Genomic DNA, 15792 nt, shown 5'->3' with positions numbered 1-15792 from the left:
TATCCATTCACAATGCAGTTGATGTTTTCATCGTTCTTTGACTTATTATTGCTGACCTTCATACCATATCTATTACAACAGTTGTTCAATTTAGTCAGGGAACCTTGCAGACTTGTAGCAGATTTAGAAGTATAACATCATCTGCATAAAGCAAAGAGCTGACATTAACATATCCAATTTTGATATCTGGTTTAATACCTCTTTCCTTCATAATGTGATTCATACAGATAATGAATAACAGAGGGGATAATGTACTTCCTTCAATTCTAACTGCTGACTTACAACTCAAAGACTAAGTATTGCTTAATATAATGCCCCATTCACATCATACAACTTCCATACTTCAATTTCAAATCCTCTATACTCATTAGTATAGAGGATTTGAAATTATCAACAATTACATAGTCAATGAGACTTTTCTTATTCCTTGCCTCTTCTCCATGTGAATTTGTGCACATTTTCGTGTTAGAACATGGTGTTATTAATAACCATTCCATGTCCTGAGCAGAAATGCAGCAGGTATTTGCCATTATTATTAGCTTTGCCCATTTCTCCAAATTTTCCCAAAATATTTTTGTATGTCTGACAATCATTTCCTACTCTGCTATTTAGATCCCCAACAAGGACTGACATTTCCTTTTTTCATTGTGTCAGTTGCTTTCTCTAAAGCTTAAAAAAATTCCTTGAGTTCTACCTTATAGTTCGCCCACAGATTAGAGACACTTCAACACTTCTACGCATGTCCCAAAAAGGAGAATCCATTCCGATAATAGGGTAATCAATCCTGGGATGAGTTTGTTTATTATTACAGGTTGGAAAATTTAGCTTTTGTTTTATGAACATTGTAGTTTTTAAAGTGTAACTATTTTGCTTGTATAACAGTTGGAAAAATGTACGTAGAGTATTAACAAAATTAAAAAAAGGTATAGCATAAAACAAAAATTTAACGAAATTAATTTTTAAGAAAGTTTTCTATAAAATAAAAATAATTATACAGAAAAACAAATTTTTTTTCAAATGAACTTAGATATTCTAAACTTACAGTTGAGAGAACTGAGACACTTTAATGTCCTAAACCGATTAATTATTTATGACTTGTGACTTTTAACAAACCCATGCAAAAAAAAGGCTGGAAAAAAATACCATTATGAAATCCTTTTAATCTTCATAGTCATCTGAATCGGTGTCCGAATCGCCATCACTTTCACTTAAACTGATCACCAAAGGTTCACATAATTCTTCGATAATTCCGTCTCTGTCCCAATACATATTTTCCAATGAGGTGGCACAAGAGCAATATTTTCCCTAGTTTTTAACTGTAATACTTTCAGTCGCCTGTTCTGAAAGCTTAAAAAGTTTCGACATGTCAATATCCCCAGTTACATTGTGATGGCGAATGAAACTTTTCACTTCTGCACAAACATACTCAATACCATTAATATCACAATGATATGGTGGTAGCCTCAAAGCTAGAAATCCATGATCTTTGTGCATCATGTCGAATTTAAATAGTTTAGTTGTGGGCAATTTCTTTTGACCAAATTAAGCAATTCAATTTTTCGCATATCTGAGGAATGAAATGTTATTTGCAGAGAGCCAATCCATAAGAACTTGCTTCTTATTAGACCAATTTGGAACTTTGTTTAATCGAATAGAGTAATATGAAGCATTATCAATTATAACAACAGCATTTTTAGGAAGGTTTGAAATCGGTTTTTCTTCTGCCCGCTTTTCAAAGATCGTAGAATTCATTTGCCCATGGTAATCTCCAGTAGTTGAATTAGCTTTGTATAGTAAGTTTGAATTCGGTTAAAAAAAAAAAAAAAAAAAAAAAAAAAACATTTCTCCACCTGCACACAGAATTATTATGCGCCGCGAGGCATTTCCGGTTTGTAGCACTCCACATTCTTCTTTAGACTGCCAACATTTTCCATAAGTTAAATTACTATCAATCCAAGTTTCATCTAGATACACAATCAGTCTTTTCTCCTCCCTGAAACGATGTACTGCTCTCAAATACTGCGTTCTAGATAAAGCAATGTCACTTCGCTCCATGATAAGTTTCCTTTTATTCTGGGACTTTTTAAAACTAAATCCAATTTCATGAAGTATTTTCCTTAAAGTTTTTCTTTTCCAAGGAAAATTAATTTTTTCTTTAAGCACAGGAATCAATTTCAGAACACTTGGCATTCTTTTCTCAACCACATAAAATTCGTGAAATTCTTCTTATAATGTCTACATCAAAATCATTCAAAGCTATGGTTTCGATGGTTTTCTTTCTCTGGCGCTTTTGTATAGGAGATTTAAATTTTGGCTTACCTTCACCTTTTGATTCCCTACGAATTCTTTTAACAATCGACCCTGATACGCCCGCAATTGAACTTGCACGTTTTATGACTTGAGGAAGAGGAAAACGAGGAGACTGCCTTTTTAATGATTCTTTTTCGCAGAATGTCAGCACGTTATTCAATATTCTTTTGCTACTGAAACGTTTAACAACAGAACTTGTTGACTGTACTGGATCCATCATACAAATTAATAATAAAAAAAAATGCAAAAAAGCGACAACAAAAATCAAGCTACTACTAATACAGCGACATACAAGAAAGCACGTGATTTCGCATATTGGTGACCAATTTGTACATCCTTCATTTCTTTCTCCCCTTCAGCATGAATCGACTGTTCTTGGCAAAATGCCAAGCAGAGATCTACAAATGGTGTGCACTATAGTAGAACCTTCTGTGGGACCATAGGCACAAATAAGTCTCATGTCCAGTTCCCCATTTTGATATTTGCCCACATCACTCTTTGTAGAGTGATGTGACAAAATAACATGTTGAAAAGAATAACATATAAGAAAGTTTTAAAGCGAATAAACGTTGAGCAGCTCTCAGATGTGAACTGTAGACTAAAATACACAAAGATTATTGCAGAAAAAAATTAAAGAGTTTGAGAACAGGAACCAAACCTTGGAGATTCAGTGGCAAGCCTTGAAGAAAACCCTGATTGATTCAGCCAGAGAGGCATGTGGTGATTTTGTCTGCAATGATAGAAAAATCAGAACTCCATGTGGACACAGGAAGTTAGAGAGGCAGTGCAGGAAAAGAAGAAAGCATATCAAAATTTCATGGCAAATAAGTCCGCTTGTGCTCTTAGAGAATATAAAGACAAATGTAAGAAAGCTAAACACTCTATAAAACTAGCTAAACAAAAGGTCTTTGGCAAGAACATAGAAAATAAATATCAAGAAGGTGGCAAAATATTCTGCAGGTTGTTGAAGAAGCTTAGAAATGGAGGAAAGAGTGCTGTGAAAGGACTTAGATATGATAAAGGTGATATGAAAACAGGAGAAAAGGATATTTTTGAAGTATGGAGTAATATAACAAAGATCTGTATTTAAGTTTTGTCGATCTAGAAAAGGCATATGACAAGGTGACAAGGGAGAAGCTATTCAATACGCTACGGTTATATGGTGTCGATGAGGCATAATATCAAGCAATACTTAGTCTTTATTTGAGTTATAAGTCAGCAATTAGAATTGAAGGAAGTACAGGAAGATGGTTTAATGTTAAATCTGGTGTGAGACAAGGATGTACATTATCTCCTCTGTTATTCATTATCTATATGGATCACATTATGAAGGAAAGTGGTATTAAACCTGATATCAAAATTGGAGATGTTAATGTCCGCTCTTTGCTTTATGCAGATGATGTTATACTTCTAAATAAATCTGCTATAAGTCTATAAGATTCCCTGACTAAATTGAATAACTGTTGTAATAGATATGGTATGAAGGTCAGCAATACAAAGATAATGAAAATAGGCAGAATCGTTGAAAATGTCAACTGTGTTGTGAAGAGAACCTGTGGAACAAGTAAAACATTTGAGCTACTTAGACATGATTTTTACTGAAGATGGTAAATGAAATATGGAAATAGACAACAGAATCAACAAAGCTGGTATGGTAGGAAGTCAATTGAATAAATTCAAATGGAATAAGAGAGAAATTATTTGGAACACTAAATTAGCTGTATACAAGACAGTGTTCAAACAAGTCATAACTTATGGATCTGAGAGCTGGGTCAGAAGTAAAACACTTGACCAAAGACTAGAGACCGCAGATAGGAGAGTCCTGAGAAAGATTAGAGGTGTGAACAGATGGCATCAATGGCAATATCATATTAAAAATGAGGATATTAGGAAAGAACTTGACATTGTCAGCATCTAGGAATGCGTTAGCAGAGCTAATCTCAGGTGGTATGGTTACTTAAATATAATTGGCAAGGAAAGATTAGCAAAACAAGTGTTCTCTGCCAGGTTGGCTGGAAAACGACCCAGAGGAAGACCAAGATGTAGGTGGATTGATACAGTACGAAGTGCTTTAGACCAGTGTTTCTCAACCTATGGTCCGCGACGATGGGACAGGTGGGCCACAGGCAGACATAAATTAACCAAATCTGTATATTTTAATTATCCAAAAAAACAAATTAAAATTGAATACGTAAGTAAAAAGTATTGAAATAAAATGGATACTTAAAAAAAATAAAAAAAAATAGCAGCAGAATGTTCATGGAATGAACATTCTGCCACTATTTTAATTTGTAGCAGCAGAATGATGATTTGAAGTGAACATGTGTTATCCACATGACTTCATTTCAACCAATTGCTTGTTGTTTATTGATTTTTATCATTGAAGGTTTTCCTCCTTCAACCAAGGCTCAATATATCTTCAGAAGTGCTAAGTATTACTTGGACAAAGTGTGCTGTGAGTTAACCCCAGTATTTATATATTTTTTGGAAATATATATATATTTATACTGTATATATTTCTAAGTTTTAACACGTTTGGTTGAATTTTATTGCTGCGGATAGAACTCACTCACATCTAATTAATAACAATAGTTTTTAGTTAGATACTGTGTCGGTGCAACATATGGTTTTGCTCGAGTCTATACGGCATAGTTTCTGTATGAGGAGACGTGATTCATTAATTAGTATCGTTTTTATCCCAGTTGTCTGTAATTGCACTATTTGTTGAGAAATATATTACACAGACTGCTGGTACTTATTCACTGACATAATAAAAAGTAGTTGTTTTTCTTGCCTCTGCAATATAGTGGCTATTGGGGAGGGCATGCTGTTTACCGCGGAAGCAAGTTACTATCGCCCCGCTCTGAACGTTTTTCAGCTTTTTTTTCATTTGCAAGGTATATGCAAAACTTCAATTCCTTTTTTAGAAAAGTAAAATCAGGGGTGCGAGTTATATTCGAGTAGTACGGTGTTTAAATTATGGATAAGTGTATTGGTACCTTCTTTAAACAGAAAAATAGCTCGGATGACAATGATAATACAAAATGAGTTTGTAATGAGAGTTTGTGTGTAATTTCTGAAGAGAAAGAGGTGTGTGATGAATCTACAGAAACACAGAATTCCCATCAGTTGCAATGTGATAATGTTAATATGCTAAACGAAAGGAAAGATTTGCTGACTTGCTGGACACTCAACCAGTGGATCTCATTCAAAGGTAAATACAATTGGTTATTTTGTAGGAACATTTTTCTGTTTTGTGACTTTTCTGCCTTTATGGTAATTATGCCTGCATTATTGTGTTATTATTCAACAATTGTTTACAGTTTTGAATGTGCATATAAAGTCAATATCAACAGTAGCCTGATTATGAACGCATGATGAAAGGGGACGGGGAGGTTTGGAGCATCCCCAGATAGTATTCAAAAGGTAAATACAATTGGTTATTTTATATAGGGCCCCGAAACTCATTAGTTTTGAATTTAACCACTGGGAAAGGGTTTGTGTCCACCTCAAAACTCTGAAACAGAATTTGGAAACATATTTTCTGAATAACTTGTATGAGAAATTTCTGTGGGTTCACAATCCATTTCGGGCTTGCAGTCACGAGAACGACCTTTCGTTATCGAAAAAAGAACAGCTAATTGAGCTTTCAAGTGACAGTGGGCTTAAAATGCAATTCCGTGATCGTGGTTTGGCTCGATTCTGGATCTCGCCCTCATTGAGAAGTGAATTTCCCGAATTATCTGAAGAAGCATCGAAATTCGTCATGCAGTTTTCTACAATCTATCTTTGTAAGAAAGAATTTTCATCGCTCCTTCAAATGTGTGCCGATCTTCGACTGAAGTTGACCAATATTGAGCCAGATATCCAGCAAGTCTGCAAGGCCGAGAAGCTCATCCATCTCATTAAAAGTAAATAGTAACATAATTATATCATATTATTTATTTGTTTAATAAAAATTAAAATTTTATTCAATGATGATACACTTTTAATCATTTACTTCCAAGTTAATTATGTTTCCATATATATTCAAAACATGCTTTTAGATTTATTATGTTATAAATGCACAGTTTTCCCCAAATGTTGGTAATTCCCACATACATTTTTAAAAAAATTACATAACTTAATGGTCCACAGAATTGTTTTAGGCATTTTACTGGTCTTTGGGCTTAGAAAGGGTGAGAAACGCTACTTAGACAATAGAAATATAAGATCTGGTAATGTTGGAGTCTTGACAAGTAACAGGATAATTGTAGATAGGAAGGTTAGTAATGATGTAAATTTTTCATGTAGTACTATCATATCCTGTACACCTCTTGAGGGTACATGGCAGGAATTTGATGATGGCAAGGTTTTGCATTTGATACTTTCAACGTAGGATATGAATTTATTGATAATTTTGACACTGTTTCAGGCTGTATGGTAGTTTAATGCCAGGCTTTCTGACTTCTGTCACTTTCAATATGCTGTTAAATTTTTATTTTGACTTCTTTGGCATACTTATTAAAGAATTGAGGCCTGGTCAGTGGTTGGATATTTGTATTGAGTGGGGAATTATGGCCCTCATTCCAATGCAGGTTATTCCAGTTATTCAGTTAGAGCAGACAGTTGGATCAGTTGAGTGAAACAGTAATTAAACCACAGAAAAGAGGCATAGAAGTCTTTGAGGTAATCCTGTACTGTTTTAATGCCAAAGGCTGAGTTTGGCTGGGTGATGAATTCATTGAAAAGGAAATGTGAACAAAGTTTTGGGAGAATCCTTAAGATGCAACAGTCATCTCATAATTACTAAGTCTGACGAGGAGAACACTACAGTTGTTATGGATTCTGTCAATTATAAAAGGAAAATCACACTCTTATTACAAGATCGATCAGTGTACCAAAATTTGGATTACATTCTCACTAATAGACAACTCAGGAAACTGAACTACTAGATGAAGTTGTAAGCCTCGATGGGACATCATAGAAAAACTTTTTTGCTAAAACACCAAGGTTCTGTGGTTTACCTAAGATACATAAGACATTCTTCTTCTTTGTCCAATTGTCAATTGCATGAATTCACATATTTACCGAATAGCCAAATTTTTATCACACCTAATGAAAGCTCAGACTGGCAACTCCCACTCATTCATAAAAAATTCTTCCAATTTTCTAGATAAAGAGAAAAATATTTCCTTGCAACCTATTGATATAATGGCTAGCTTTGATATAGAATCTCTCTCCACAAATATTCCTCTTTAGGATATACTACCTTTACATTCAAGTATTTCCGAAGGATATAGTGAAATTATCTAACTTTGTCATGCGTTCAGATATTTTATTTTTCAAAATAAGTTTTGCAGTCAAGTTGAAGGAACTGCATGGTAAGTCCATTCTCCCATAATGAAGACACACCTACTTTTTTTGTATCTAATATAAACAATCTATATCTATGAATTAAATTTATTATGGAAATGGAAAAAGACAACAAATTGTACTTTTTAGATATTCTACTCTTCCACTCACTATCAGATGAATTAATTACTTCCATTTATCAAAAACTTACCATCACTATACATTCAACAGCAATTGGCTTGCCATCCATCAGAAGACTGGAATTATAAAAACTTTATTGTGACATGCTCATACTATTTGTTCTACCTCGACTATTATAGCAGGAACTCTTAAACATCAAATGATATGTGAAACTCAGTGGCTTCTCAGAAAGGACCATGCAACAACTTTTTAATTCATATAATCCTAGCTCAAATAAGGAAACGGCACGTCAAGTCTAAATCACATATATTTCTGGCATCTCAGAATCCATTTCCAGAATTCTTAAAAAATATAATTTAGAACTACTTTTCCTCCTATCAACAAATTATCATCATGGCTTTTATCTTCCGAAGATAAATGCTTTTCTCTAGCTCCTAGTGTCTACCATGTTCCTTGTGACTGTCATCATTCTTACTTTGGATGAACTGAATGCACAGTAGAAAAGAGAATACAATAACACCTATCTAATATTAGCAACAGGAAATATGAGAAGTCTGGCTTTACACAGCACAGAATAGATACAGTCTACGATATCCTATGGTCTGAAATAAGCTTACTTCATCTGTGTCGCTATAAATTTGAATTTGTTTAAAGATGGTGCTGAGGCATTACTTCACTGTCTGAACTTAAATCTTAACAATTTCCTCTCTCTAAGATATGGGAAAGTCTTATTCTAATCACATATCACTAAAGTTTTTTAAATAAAGTTAATAATTAATAGTATGTCCTCATTTATACCATTGCATTGTTTTATGTATAGCATTACAGAGCTTTTACTGTTTCTTTCTGCCTTGTAATTGACTGACATCGCCACTGATGATGGCCTGTAATATTTGGGCTGAAATATATTGCTTGAAATATTGCCTTTGTGTTTTTTGTGTGAATTAAAGAAACCTGGTTAAAGCCAGCCTGGTTGGCTGAGAGGTTAGTATACCTGCTCTCCAGCCAAAAGGTTGTGGGTTCGAATCCTGCCATAGGCATGGATGTTTGTGATTGTCTGTGAAAATACTAGTGGTGGTGGTCAGCAGTAGGTGGCGTTGGTGTAAATGATGAAGGTGGTGGTGGTGGAGACGGAGAGTTGTAGAGTAGCTGCCCTCCCGTGATGAATCTTTGGACTCCTTGGAGGTGTCATGTAATAATAATAATAAAAATATTAAAAAAAAACTCATGGCGCAACATTAGCTGATAGTGTCAAGTGACCAGCCTGTAAAGCAGAACTGATTTACTTTAAACACTCTTAAACCGAGGGGAAAGAAAATATACTATCTTAGTTAATTATGATGTGTTTGGGCATTTCTGTGACGGTGTCACCTTTCTTTCATGTGTGTTTTGGGAGAGATGGTCATGCATTTATAGAATTCAATGAGGACAAAGCCTTACAACAGATTGGTGCCAAAATAATGCTGCTAGCTAAAGAGTTAGTTGAAAATGAAATAGAGCAGTTATTGGAAGTTGTGGAAGAAGTGCTATTAAATCAAGACCTTGTAAAACTAGAAGCAGAGAAAAAGAGCAGAAAAACAAGAAGCCAACATTCTCAAAAAAAGTTTGTTGAAAAATTGCAGAGTTGCCTCTGTTAACAAGGCATTTTGGTTGTTTGAGGAAATGAACCCCCAACTGAAGAAATTTAGCAAAGTCAACAGAATGAAGCAAGCTGCTATTGCTTGCTACATAGAAATGTATGCAGGAAAAAAAAAAAAAAAGAAGAAGAGGCAAATTGTGTAGACTAAGTTGGACATAATGTAGATGTTTTTAAAGAAGCCCACTGCTGCTGTTGCCTCACCCTCCTGAAGATGAGCCTAGACCTTCCAAAAGTTATGCATATGCTAAACCATCATTAGAATACATTGTAATTCCTGAATTTCAAGAATTTGTTTATGACCTATCCTCTCCATAATCACCGAATTAATAAAGCAGCAGATTTAAAGAATTATTCTTGCTTTATGTGTTTCTAGCTGATTATTTTACTAGTAAAATAGGTGCAGTGGTTTTAGCAGCATAATTATGGTTCTTAATCCAATGTCTTGGTTCCTATTTTAACATCTTGCATAGTAATATGAGATTGTAATCATTATTGCATGGTATTTTAGAGGCATTGAGATAATCCACAAATATGTATAGTTCTATGCTGACATCATCAACATATGTTATCCATTGTCACAGGTATTCCTTTTAAGATATGTTGTTCAGAATGCTTTAACCAACTTGACTTGTTGGCTATTAAAGATCAAATACGCATCCTCAAAAGCTTCGTATCCATCATAAATTTCAATGTAATATCAATGGTATGACAATTTTAATATGCACTTCGCATCCGTGGTAATGTGGACGTATGTATACGTCCTGGTCGGTAGTGTGGTTAAGCAGTTGGTTGTGTGCTGATCTTTCTGATCACATATTCAATTCTGAAATAATGAAAAAGTGTTATTATGACACTGTTTGAATAGCGTAACTGTGTTGGGGACGGAATCTTGAAAACTATGGATTCTAAAATCAGATCCTTGGTTTCTCAGTAAATTTTCTTTATATGAGTTTATTTTATCTACCTGGCGCAAGTAGCTAGTCTGGACAAACATTTAGATTTATTTGGGTGTTAGGTCTGTTTATGAATTGGGAACAATGTGGGCCTTTTTCACAAGGTTCAGGCAAGGGATATTCTGAACTAAAGAGTTAAGTTATATCTCAAAGGGATTTTGGAATGCATTTCTAATATCTTGTACAAGTTTGTCGTCTTCAAAAAACATATAGAATTATGTGTTTTTTCCTGCCACTAAGAATAAGATATCTTTACCCTCATGTTCTGGATTTTACTGGTGCCTTTCTTCATGTAGCCTTTCTTACAACTGCCAGATAGAATTAATTTTTCTATTTGATAGCAGTAGAATCAAAAAATGCAGAAATTGTCATATCTTAAAATCAAAATTAAAACAGTTTTCTTATGCTATCTATACTAGGCACATGGTCTGATGAAACCAAAATGAATATATTGAATTTATTTTATATTAGATAGGCTTTTATGGAAGCTCTCTTGCAGTAAACCTGAGAGCAAATGACTCATGTTATGCAACAGACAAATCAGAATCATAACTATGATGTAACTGTAAAAATAGCTGTTGGGGGAGGGGCACACACACATAATTATTTGTGTTTGATTTGCATTAGACTGTAATAGTCCATTCTTTTGCTCACAGAGCTGCAACTGTTAACTGTCGTGTGAATACACTTTCACTTTCCTCTCTAAGGATATTGCTAAAACAAAGATAAAATGTCACTGAACATTATTCTTTCTTTATGCATATGTAAGAATTCTTTTTTAGTTCTGGTTCAAATGTTGCAACAAAGCTCTTATAATTATGTATTGCTATGAATTTTAATAAATACATTGCAGATACTTGGACCTATTTTCATTCATTTTGACAGTATACCTAATACAGTATAACTTTATTAGTGCATTTGAGAGAAAATATAAGAACAGTCTTCCTGAAGAAAAAAAAAAATTCAAACTGTAGCAATGTATAAATAATGCACACCATTCCTCTGGTGACTGTAGCCCATCAGTCTTACCACATATGTATCTTCCAGAAATTTCTGGATATTGATTTGAGATGTTTTGTAATTATTACATTTCTGCAGTCAAAGTACGAGTGAAAATTACCCAGAATTTAAGTTATTTGCCCAAAGGCAGTTGGTGACCTGAGTGGCCAGCATATCTACTCCCTGGCCATCAGGGAGTAGATATCAGGCTGTGGGTTTGAATCTGCCATGGACTTGAATTCTTTATGAATCCTTTAGTCAGGAACTGAATTTTATCACTTGATGTGAGATCACCACCACCACTGTGATTATTGGAAGCCTGAAGTGACGTGAGAAGGTTTGGTTCCTAGAACAGGGTTTCTGGATTATCTAACTCCAACCATAGTACTAATACACTGTATACTAATAGCCTTTCTTGGGCAGGATTTATATTTAAAAAAGTGTGTGTGTGTGTGTGTAAAATGATTTTTAAAAAAATAGATCCTTGCTTGCATCATTTTAAGACTATTGTTAGCTGACTGCGTTTTACCATTTTTACTGTTAATTACTAAAAATATTGCATGGAGAAAATTAACTGTTTTACTTTTGATGGTGACAGGAAATAAAATGAGTCCACTTTGTGGAACAACATCGAAATATGTGATTTTTTTTTTTTTTTCTTGTGATGCCAATTTAAGTATATGCTTATTACATTACAGAGGCAATTTTGGCAGTGTTTATAACAGCTTCACTTGTATAAAAGCTCATTTACTTTTTACATAAGAAACTTATGTAATGTACCATCACTCTTATGTAGCATTATTAATTTGGCACAGTCAACCTATATCATAACAATACAGTGCATTAAGTTTTTAATGTATATGCACGCTGTATAGAATTTATATCAAGAATTAATAATGATATATATTTTTTCTTCCCCAGTTCTCAGAAGATAAAGATTTTCCTAAACCTCGGGAAGACACAGTAAAAACAGAAGCACCTGTATGTGCACAGAAGAACACTGTGATAAACAAGCAAAATGAAAAAGAAAAGGAGAAAGAAGTGAAAGATGAAGAAAGAAATGAAGAAAATGATGAATCTGCTTCAAATGGTGTAGTTGATCCTGCAAAATCCAGTTTAAATCCACACGCTCATGAATTTGTACCAGGTTCAGGGGTACATATAACAACTGTAAGCGTGCAGTTTTGTTTTGGTTATGCAGTCTGTAGTATTTCTTAATATATAAAGATTGACTGTGTTTCATCAGCATATTGACAAATAAGTTATTATTAAAACATTTAATTATTGTTTTATTTCAGTGTTGACAGCTTTGTAAATACGAACTCTACTAGTAGTAATGATTCATGTTATCAAACTGGCAAGTAACACTGAAATTAAACTCTTAGTAATCTTTGCACACAGGTTCATATCCTAGGATATCTCGTATGTAACCTGCCTCTTAAATAACCTTAATATTCCATTATGAGATCGAGTCTTCAAACTCTTATAACCAAAAGAAAAATTTAATTACACAAATATATACAACAGTTGTTATCCTATATGGACAAAATTCCTGGAACTGTAATCCCTTGCTTCCTACAGTACTTTTATTCCTTCTTGAGTTCACACAAGAGAAAGACTAACACAATTAAGATTACTTTCTATTCTTCTTGCATCCTAAAATCACAGAACACTGAATAAAGAATGTCTTCATTCAAGACACTTCTGTAACTTCACTGAATAAACTACTAAAAACCATATCACTTTAGAATGAATTAACTTTCTGTGTGAAAGCCAACATTCTTCTTGAAACTGTTAACAGTTTGTCACTTCAGAACAACAACTCTGCCTCTGTATGAAAGCTTCTGAAGAAATAACTAAAACATCCACCTCTTAGAAATCATTTATCAGACTGCAAATTCTAAGTAAAACAAACTTTACTGGGCCCATTTTATAACTCAACTGAAATAAATCCTCTATGGATTAATGACTATAAGAACTTCGCACTTATCTCTTTATGACAAGGATATCCTCTTTGTCTTCTATTTCTAACTTCTCATTTTTGAAGACACAGAAATGCAACAGTTTTCTCCTACTGTGTTCCATTTTTGCTCCACAGACAGCTGAATGCCTAGCAGTGTTCCATAGCATTCTTTTCACTTCTGTGCATGCTCAGAAATGCAATTGAGAAATCTTATAGGGGGCACTATAAGAAATCTCTAACTATTATATCAAAATTAAATGATAGAAACCACTGATTTATTTTTAAAAATACCAAGTCCATGTTTACCACATTTTCCAAGTAATTTTGTATGGAAAGTGCATAATTTTAATTACGTATTGCTTATTTCAATTTTTTTATTATTTTTTACAGAGTGTTCAAACCACTACTCCACCAGCAGCACCAGTACCTTCTCAATCTGTACCAACTTCTGTCCTTCCTCCTCCTAGACCACATACTCAGAGTCCTATAGTGGCAGTGCCTCCACAACCTCAAGTACTTACTGGTGTAGGACAGCATATGTTTGCCCCTGTAGCTCCACAGTATGTAATGCCAGGAACTCCAATTTCTGTGCCAATAAATCCTTCATTTCCTCCTGGAGCATCAATGGCACAACCCCCAAGATTCAGGAAAGGTAAGTTTGCTAAATATCCATTCGCCTAGTCTTCTTCCTTTCCCACCCTTCCTTTCTTTCTTTGACATTCGTATCTTTATTTTGGATGTATTCTGCAAATTTGCTGTTTCAAAATTTTTCATAAATGACAATAAAGGAATGTAACTTGGAATTTTTTTTTGTTGCACCTTTTTTTTTTTAAATAGCTACTCTCCTACATAATAAGCCACATCATTGGTCAAAAGTTCATTTTAGTTACTAAGAAAATTATTAATGTAGACTGCTGCATGCCAAGTATATGTTCCATGTCTCTTATTAGTGTTACATTTTTTATTTCAAATGATGTCTACTTTAGGTTTCTGCAGTTAAATTTGTAAGTATAAGTCAGCTGAAATGTTGCTGGGTTAATTTAATTTTTTTTTTCTAAAGTAGCTTCATTGATAAATGGATATTTTGTTTGCACTTCCTTAAATACACATTTATAGTTTGTTCTTTTGTTTTTCATATGGTATATGTAATAATATAGTTGAGATTTCTCCATTAAGCATACAATTTGAAATATGATAATTCTGCTTTTGTGCATGGCTAAACCTGTCTTTATAATAGCATAGATATAAACAGACCTTTCTCTGTGGCTAAATTATTTTCTTCATTATGCATGTTACTTATCTGAAAGTAGCCTGGTTAAAATCCTACTTTTCATGGGGCTTAAGTTTATTAGGTCTTTTCAGGCAACAACTTGATTGTCCAGCCTATATCTGTGGATTTGAATTCCACTGTAATATGACTGTTTGAGAATATCATTAAAGTAGTAGATGATATTTATTGCCTGATGTGAGACCACTAGGGAAATTATCTAACCCTTACCCACCCTCACTGCTAAAATGTACTTGCATGTGTTGAGGGTGGGGGGGGTTAGACAAAGATGTAAAAGTTTTTCTCCTGCAAATAGGCAAACTGGCCTGAAAACCCACATCCACAGAGAAACAAAAAATTCAGTTAAGTGAGTATAGCTCTGAACATTTTTGTCTATCAGTCCTGCCCACAAAATCAAAAGGTTGTAGCCCTATAGATGTGTAGTACTTTTAGTGGGTTAAGTTAGATAATCCAGAAATCCTGCTGTAGTGGATCAAACATGGGACTTTTATGAATCAGTTTGGACATCTAGTAAACAGCATGGTCGAAACTGATCTGCTGTCTGTATTCATACACATCCATGCCATAGTGAGATTCAAAGTCACTATTGAAGGCTGGATATTGGAAAATGTAATTTGTTGCTACCAGGCTATCATTTGCAGCAGTACAGTCAGAGGCGGCTCGTGCATAGGCACTATGGAACTGCAGCACCCCTAGTTTTTCTCGATATATAAATATATTTATTAATTTATTTATATTTGCTTGTAACATTTAATTTTATCATCAACAATCCTATACAATTCTCTTATTTTGTATAAAAAATAATAAAAATCCATCTTGTAGTACTTAGGAGGGTGAAGGACGCTAGGAGCACGTCATAGTGAGATGCGAGCTATTAGCATAATGCAGCACTGTCCGTCACGCAGTTCTGCTGTTGTTTAAATGCCGTTTTAAATCCATTCCTTTAATTACAATTAAAGGAATGGATTTTATTTTTAAGTAATTTTGAATTATACTAAACTGTATAATTTTATTGATAATAAACAATATTATTTCATGAAATAAAACAAGAATGGATTTTATTTTTAAGTAATTTTGAATTATATCAAACTGTATAATTTTATCGATAATAAACTATTTTTCCATGTTTAATTTTTTTTTTTTATTGTAATATTTTATCCAAACA

General features: G+C 33.8%; 1 protein-coding gene across 6 annotated transcripts in view; it reads left to right on the top strand.

Annotated features, from left to right (window-relative positions):
- The window catches only part of LOC150095691 (uncharacterized), a 369335-nt gene that overhangs the window by 236655 nt on the left and 116888 nt on the right, over positions 1 to 15792 (top strand). For all 6 annotated transcript variants that reach the window (XM_090409912.1, XM_090409913.1, XM_090409909.1 and 3 more), the window contains exons 13-14: positions 12298 to 12546; positions 13730 to 13991. In XM_090409912.1, coding sequence (XP_090266038.1) covers positions 12298 to 12546; positions 13730 to 13991 — 511 coding nt within the window. The remainder of the gene's footprint in view (positions 1 to 12297; positions 12547 to 13729; positions 13992 to 15792) is intronic.

This window comes from Typopeltis vanoorti, chromosome 20 (genome assembly GCF_054136105.1).
Source record: "Typopeltis vanoorti isolate ZY-2024b chromosome 20, IOZ_Tvanoo_1.0, whole genome shotgun sequence".
Classification (NCBI taxonomy): domain Eukaryota; kingdom Metazoa; phylum Arthropoda; class Arachnida; order Uropygi; family Thelyphonidae; genus Typopeltis; species Typopeltis vanoorti.
The sequence above is the reverse complement of the archived record's forward strand: the minus strand, read 5'-3'. Positions and strand labels throughout refer to the sequence as shown.